Source organism: Panicum hallii, chromosome 9, assembly GCF_002211085.1.
Source record: "Panicum hallii strain FIL2 chromosome 9, PHallii_v3.1, whole genome shotgun sequence".
Taxonomy (NCBI): Eukaryota; Viridiplantae; Streptophyta; class Magnoliopsida; order Poales; family Poaceae; genus Panicum; species Panicum hallii.
Window position 1 is genome coordinate 56,106,224 of NC_038050.1, and position 8,001 is coordinate 56,114,224.

At 55.6% G+C, this 8,001-nt stretch overlaps 1 protein-coding gene across 1 annotated transcript; it reads left to right on the forward strand.

The window, feature by feature from the left end:
• The first annotated feature begins 1,321 nt into the window (after positions 1-1,321).
• Positions 1,322-2,776, forward strand: LOC112877193 (zinc finger protein ZAT9-like). Its single transcript, XM_025941411.1, has one exon. It carries the CDS (start codon positions 1,465-1,467, stop codon positions 2,455-2,457), a length of 993 nt encoding a protein of 330 aa, XP_025797196.1. The 5' UTR covers positions 1,322-1,464; the 3' UTR covers positions 2,458-2,776.
• Positions 2,777-8,001: the final 5,225 nt, after the last annotated feature.

Genomic DNA, 8,001 nt, shown 5'->3' on the forward strand with positions numbered 1-8,001 from the left:
AGCTGCGATGAATAGTTGGACGCTCGTTACTACAAGCAGATAGGTACGAGCCGTATACGCATGCGCAGTGTTGAGCCACTGGCAGCGCATCCGAGTGAGCCAAAAGTAATGTACTTTGCGATGTGAAGTACTAATACCCAGCCGGACCACAGCTAGCCAGCTTGACAAGCAAGAGTTACTGCAAATCTGCAATTGCATGGGCGATCCTGCCAACTAATAAATCCTGGGTGCTGAGGCTGAGACTGACGGCCAGCTGCGTTAGCTGGTGGCTGACGCCTCGCGCTGCTCTTTCTGGTGCGGTTCGATACAACCAAAAGGAAAGTAGCACTGGCAGCAGTGGCATCGAAGCAAGACAAACAGCCGCATCATTTCTTGTTCGTCTAGGCTTGGACCCATCGGCCGATCCCGTCAGTGGCTGGAGCGAGCGAGCTAGCTAGCTAGAGCTTGCTCGCTCACCATCTATTTCCATGCCACTTCTGGAGACCTTTTTTTTTCTTTTCAAAAAAAAAAAGAACAGAGCCAGAGGGACATTTTTCTGAACATTTTTCAGTGTGGGGTGCACGCGCCGACAAGCAAGAGAAGGGCGAGGCGTTGTGCGTCCATGTGCAGGAGCCACCCGCGTCGATCCCCTGCTGCCTCAAGCAGCAAGCACCGAGGCGTGTGGTGTAGTCGAGTGTGATGCGATGCGATGCACAGCTATCACGGTTGCGGTCTTTGCCCGTTTTGCAAGTCTGTGTTTCGGAACGAACGGAGCCTAGCTATAGCCATGGAGGCCATCAGGAGGTAGCCGAGACTTTTGGCACAATTGACCAATTGATTATGTGTTGCTTAATTCCTCCACCAAATGTGTACAAGTTTTAACTCCTGCTACAACCTGTAGCCTTATGTGGACGAATGAATTCAAGAATTTCCAAGCCGCTATGCCCAAATCCTATTGATCTCGTATTAAATCCGGCCAGTTATGCGAACGCAATTTCCATCCCGCGGCCGTGACATTTTTCCTCGGAGCAGTTATTTTCCGTTTATTTCGCGGATCTTCCGTTTTACAAGTGCCTTGAACGCCCTTAATTTTCCTCCCCTGGCACTGTGCGTATTTAAGCGCTGTGCTTAGGCAACTTTCTCACCTCCCCCGAACCCCACTTGTCAACCCCTTGCTCGCTCTTGCTTGGTGGGGAGGAGAGGGAGGGAGGGATGCTTGTCACCTACTCCTTTTGAGTTCCCCCACTCCCCCCTCCGACACTTCTTCCGCCTCTTTTTCCATCAGAGTATTGTTATCCTTGAGGCCCAGAGCCAGCACGGAGCAAGCAAAGGGAGAAAGCGAGCGAGGGAGGGTGGGGGCCAAAGGAAGCAAGCAGCGGCTGCTCGCTCACTCCTCGAGCATTGCAGCGCTTGCTCTGTGCTGTGCTGGTCTTGCTCGGTGGGTCTCCGTGCTGCACAGCACGGATCCTTGCTTGCTCGGTGGCGATGGACAGGCACACCTGCAAGCTCTGCTTCCGGCGGTTCCACAATGGCCGCGCGCTGGGCGGCCACATGCGCTCCCACGTCATGGCCGCCGCGGTGACGGCAGCGTGCTCGCCGCCGCCGCTCCCCCTGGCGTCTACCTCGTCGACCGAGATGGACGGCGAGCCGGCGCAGCGCAGGCCGCTGGCGTCGTGCGGTTTGCGCGGCGGCGCCAAGAGAAGGCTCGGGATCGGCGCCCCCGAATTCTCCGGCGGCGGGGCGGCCGGCGGCGAGTCGTCGGTCGTGCAGGACGGCGAGAGCGACACAGAGTCGTCCCCGCGGTTCGCCGTGAGCCGCCGGCGCTCGAAGCGGGCGCGCCGTCGCGCGCCGCCGCCGCCGCCGGATCCCGAGCAGCCGGCGAGCAGCGTCTCCGACGCCACGACGGAGGAGGACGTGGCCATGTCGCTCGTGATGCTGTCCCGGGACTCGTGGGCGCGGTCCAGATCCGGGCCCGAGCACCACCGGGGCCCGGCGAGCTCGGAGGCTGAGCAGAACAACGGCGGCGGCGCGGACGAGGCCGAGCACGACCAGGATCACGACGTCGCGAGGCCGCGCGGCCGGCACCAGTGCGGCGCGTGCAGGAAGGTGTTCCGGTCGTACCAGGCGCTGGGCGGCCACCGCGCCAGCGTCAAGAAAGGCAAGGGTGGATGCCTGCCGGTGCCTCCGCCGCCGACACCTCCCGCCGCGCCGCCGTCGTCCAAGTCCCACCGCGCCGAGGCCGCCCCGGCGGTGATCCACGAGTGCCCGTTCTGCTTCCGCGTGTTCGAGTCCGGGCAGGCCCTGGGCGGCCACAAGCGCACGCACCTGCCGTCCGCCGGCGCGGCGTCCCCTTCGACGCCGGTCAGGTGCGGCGACAGCTCCGGGTCCATCGACCTCAACGTGCCGGCCGCGGCGGACGACGACTTCGAGCTCTCCGCCGTGTACGACGGGGAGTTCGGCAGCAGCACCAGACAGTGAACTCACCTGCTGACGCTGACGCTGATCGGTACCTGCCTGCTACCAGCGCCAGCTTCAGATCGGAAGACGCAATTGCACGAGCTCAAGAAGTACAGACCAGCTGCTGCAACATGCAAGGAGGGGATCGATCGCTTCAGATCACGAACCATGCAAGAACCGGGAGGAGATGAGCGGTTAGCATTTTGTTTTCCTTCTGTTATTTTCTCTGTTTGTTACTCTATCGATCGAGATTGGTAGTCTAGCGGTGCGTACCTAATTAGATGAACAGCATATTCAATTCTTTTTGGTCACTTGTACCTAAATCAAATTGACCCATTACTTCAAACTTCTCGTTGAAAGGTGGGGAAAGGGTGAACTGCATTCACCATGTTCTTGACCTGTCCCATTAAACTCTGCTTCCTTGAACCTCGCATCACTAGCAGCAAAGCAAGTCGTGGCAACAGATGCAAGCACTAGTAACTTGCGCTTGCCGAACCGACAACGCTTGGCTCCAAGGATTGGGCATTGGGAGTTAGGAGTTCACACGCCGGATTAATCGTAGCGATTTAGAGCTAACTCCTCCCCGCTGCTGGTCAGTAGCTTCTCCAGCTGTTGGCCACACTGTGTCCCGCCTAGGCACGTACCGGAACGCTGGCACACGCATCACGCGACTCATACCGCACCGTACCATTTGGATCAAATGCGCGGTACTCTCGGTTGAGTACTCCTACCAGTCACCAAGTCATGAGCTGTGTGTGTGCAGTGCGCTCGTTGCCATAGCATCAGGCTCCACCAAAACAGTCCCATGAGTACCCGAGCTTAGCTTAGGTTAGCTTCTCGCCTAGTGCCAGTTCTCCAGCTCGCTTCGCCTTGCCTTGGCCTCAGACTCCGATGGCGATCGATGCAGCAGCGGTAGCAGACAGCTGGCTGCTCTTGCTTCCCAGCCAAAAAGGCTCCCCTGCTCTTGCTCTGCTCGCGCCAGTGCTTGTTCGTTTCCACCGCCGCGCCACCGGTGCCCCGCACCCGCTCGTGCTCGTGCATGTGGGCTGCAGGCGGGGGCACCACCTGGTCCCCCGGCCGCCCCCGCATGGCAGCGTCGGTGTGGGTGCTCTGGCTTGTGGGGGCACAGGGCTCCGGCCTGCCTGCGCCCAACCGCTCGCCGTCGCTTCTTGTCCTGACTCCCTGCCTTGGCCGTTGCCGCCCCGCCACTTTTGGTCCTGGCGGCTGGCGCGTAGCGACCCGGTCGGCTCCGTCTCGTTCCTCCTCCTTGGCCCTTGGTCTCTCTCTTCCTCACTCTCCCGTCTCCGCCTGCCATTTGCCCGAATTGGGCACATCCGAGGTACGACTACGTAAAGGACGCTTACGTCACCACCGCTGCTTTTCATCTACGCGCGGTATATGTACACGGTCTCGTGGACGAGCGAGCAGTTCAGCGTGCATGCACACACTGCGCGCGTGGTGCCGAGACTGCCGACACGGCAGTACTGGCGGGTAGGCCGTCCCCGGCACGCGACGATGCCATGTGGGGCGCAGCGGAGCGGGGCCCGCCCGTCGGTGTCCGTTCGTGGGAACTAATGAGAATATTCAACGGTGGAAGGGGAGGGAAGAACCCGATTCCTGCGGGGTCAGCGTCGCCGTGCTAAGTTCAGTGGAGCGACCACTGCTCTGCTCGTGTTTGGTGTACTAGTGGTTAGTGGTGGTCAGTCAGTGGCTGGTGGTGGGGCGGTTAAGCCTGCGTAATCCGCGCCTTGACTTGTACATATACTTAGGACGAACGAGCCTGCCCGGCCCGAAGGGTGAAGGCCTCAACCTAAACAGGGAAGGGAGAGACGCTCGTGGCGCTAGTGCTGCTACCATGCCGTGCCACCCGTGCCGTGAGGTCCGGGCCGGGGCCGGCCGACACTCTCCCCCACCATCTCGCGCGCGCGGACGTACGCTAGCTCGCGGCAGTGGCTTCGAACCTACTCGCCTCGCCACGCGCCCACGCCAGCAGCGGCGTCGTCGAATCCGGCTCCACGCCAGCAGCGAGCGTACCGAACTACGGATCCTGGCTAGTCGACTGATGATGAGCGGAGCGGCAAGCTGAGGGTCGTTGCGTGCGCATCATGCCAGCACACAGTGCCGCACTACTACTATGTGGTAGTGGCGCGTGGTCTGGCGTTGATGATATCTAGGTAGGCACGAGGCAGTGTCCATGGAGGTAATCATTGATTAGGCGTAGCTAACCGGTCAGTGTCTGCTTGACATCTCAGTAACTTAACCTTGCAACAATTTGCCGCAAAACTATAAGTCCACTGCCACCACCTATCGTAAGTCGTAACGGTTGCAGGAGCACTTCCATCGATCTCCACAAATACGCAGCAGCTTGCGTGGTTGCTCTGGATCCGCGGCTGGATCCGCGGCTGTGCCTGCCTGCCTGTGCGCGTCAACCGCAGCGCTCTGCTCTCACGACAGGAGAAGTAAAGGCCACGGCGAGATGCGGTGGTCGGGTCACGGGCTCACGAGCAGCTGCCGTGCCAAAACGTACAGCACAACCATACCCAGCGCGATGCGAGCCCAAGCGACGAGCTAGCGCCCCGTACCGTACGTACCAGCTACGGCAGCTTCATCAATCCCTGCATCGATTTCAAACGGCCAGCGACGACCCCGCGCTAGCTGTAGGCTGTCGCGCCATCAGTGTCGAGCCAGTGGTAACTTGGCTCCCCAGGCTGCTGCTCTGTTGGAAAATGGTGGCAGATCGACCGCTGCCAAATTGGCCTACGTTAGCATCATATAATGGTCTTTCAGACTTTAAGTTAGAAAAAAAAAGAAAGAAAGACAACAGGATACAGAGAGAGAAGCTGGGTCAGCTGCTTTCAGTAGGCGGATGACTATTCCGGCTCAGAGCTTCAGGCACGCTATATCACATTCAAGTGGCGCCGACGAAGTGTGTGTGACGTCCAGCGCCATGATTCGCTGCTAGCACGGCAGGTCGTTACGGGGACGCCGGTGGCAAGATCATGTGGGATGATGATAGGCTCCAGGCCCCCTTCACTGCTCAACCGGAGGAAGACGAGCAGCAGCTGCATGTGCTTGCGATGGCTGCTGAGCAAGGCCGACCTCGAGCTCCGCTCGCGACGCGGAAGGAAGGTTTCTGAAGCACCCACTGCTTGTGCCGCGTCGTGGCTCTAACCGCTCTTCCTTTTCGTGCTGGTTCTGCTGGTACGCTGGGTCAAAGGCATAGGCATTTGCCCGAGCGGGGGATTCTAAGTGTACTGATGGCTGATGGTAGCAGAAATATTCCGCACTAGCAGACTAGCGGCTGACTATTCGGGCACCACACTCTCAAATTCAGAACACATCTGCCCGCACTAGCATTGGGGGTAATCGACAGCGCGACTGCCGAGTCAAGATTCCGAGCCCGTCGGGAATAGTAGTTTACACGAAAGGTTTCTCTGGGGAGTGGGATGGATTACCGGCCGCAGAAAGGTAGGAGGACCGGAGGAGTCTACTACTGCATGTTCGCTCCGCAGAATCACTGAACGATCAGCCCCGCGCAGCGGCCGCGGGTTGCCTGTCTCTTTTGCGTGTATCTATCTGTATACCCGTACACCTGGAAGCAATCCGCTATGGACTGAGCCCTCAATTTTTTTCCCGTACGCCGAGAAAATGGAGACGTCAGTGGTCCCATACGGCGCGTTTTTCTTTTTTTAGCGCCACACAGGAGTTAACAGAAATTAATGAAGGGGAAAAATCTGCATATCCTGAACAGTGGCGCCAATTATAACAGATACAGAACACCAGTTTAGCATCTTCCTCAATCCTCAACGATACAACAGCAATGCTTCTCAACCAAATCATCCTACGCCTCCCCAGACTAACTACATGGGTGTGCCAATGTCATTACTTCCACCAAGTACATAGTATCATCACGCCACCTGCTACTGACGCCACCACATCCTCGTCAGATTTATCCACGATCAATGATTGACACAGAAATGATAGAGTTAAAAATAGTAAGTCGTACCCTAATATCATTCATAATGTGAATTTTTTGTCTATACTTTATCACTAACTTATTGCACATGGCACCATCTATAAATCCAACTAGGATTCTAAAAAAACGATTCTGCCCAAGTAGAAAATTCTCTGGAAGATAACATACCAAAGGTTAGTACGAAATTCTATGCTGAGCAAGAGGCATATGTCTTTTATAATTCCTATGCTTGAGTCAAGAGATTTAGCATTCGAAGGAGTAGTTAATATAATGTGAAAAAAACTATAACAATAAAGAATATAATTTTTTATTGTTCTCGTGCAGGTACAAAATTAAATTATCTAATATTACTTTTATTCATGAACCAGGGATGAACATTATTTTGATCAAATTATTCATTGACATCAATAGGTATTCGAGGTCCTGATAAGAGAGAGGAGTCTTCTAAGTATAGTAGACCAGGAATCCGATGTATGTGCCGAGCTTGCATGAAGATCGGTCTCAAAGATGGATTCTACTATATCTATGAATTTGAGCCTGAGCACAACCATATTCTTGCTATTGCTATTGCTAGCCAAGCCCATCATTTAAGATCTCAAAGGACAATAACAGAACCACAGCTTGCAAGTGTTGAAGCTGCTAAAGTTGTCCTCATTTTAAATAAAGCTACATTTGACCTCATGGCAAAAGAAGCAGGTGGAATTGAGAATATTGAATTCACACGTGAACATATGAAAAATAAATTGTATTCAAAGAGGATGTTGACGATAAACCAAGGAGATACTAGAGGAGTGTTGGAATATCTAGAGAAGAAAATATCGGAACAAGAAAAATTCTTCTATTGTTCCATTCAAGTTGACGAGGATGACTTGATTAAACTTCCCCAGCTATAATTGAGCTCCTCATGCTCTATCTTCCTGCACGCTAGACGAGTACCTTTCAGCAGAGAAGAGGAAAGAATAGAACGGAGCAGTAACGGGGGCGGAGACGGTTCCGATTTCTCGGTGCGTGACTTTTGACGGGAGAAAAATAGAAGACCCAGCCTCTGGTAGGAGCCAATAGGAAAAGGGAACAGGCAAGCTGCAGCCCCCCACGACGTTACTTCTGTAGCCCTTAATTGTGCAGTGGAAGAAACTTCCTAACTAAGGGCCTGTTTGGGACTGCTTCACTTCATCAAATTCGACTTCGCTTTAGAAAATTGTAGCCAAACACCCATAGCTTCACCAGCTCAGCTTCACCAAAAAACATGAAGTTGGCCCCAACTTCACGAAATCCATGAAGCAGGCAAAATGGTACTTCACGAATAGTTGTTTTGAACTCCCTCATGAAGTTGGGGGAAAATTACCCACCAATACCACTGATTACACACATGGGATGAAACGTTTTCCTGTCCATTCTCCCCTACCTGCGCCCCTCTTCCTCCATCTTACCCCTCCTCTTCTCTGTTCCCTCACTGTTCCTCTCAAACCCTAGCCGCCGCCGCCTCCATGTCCACAGGCGGCGCGGGCGGCGCGAGCCCCGGCGCGGGCGGAGCGGGCGGCGCGAGCCCCGGCGGCGCGGCCTCGGGCGCGGGCTCGGCGGGCGCGCGC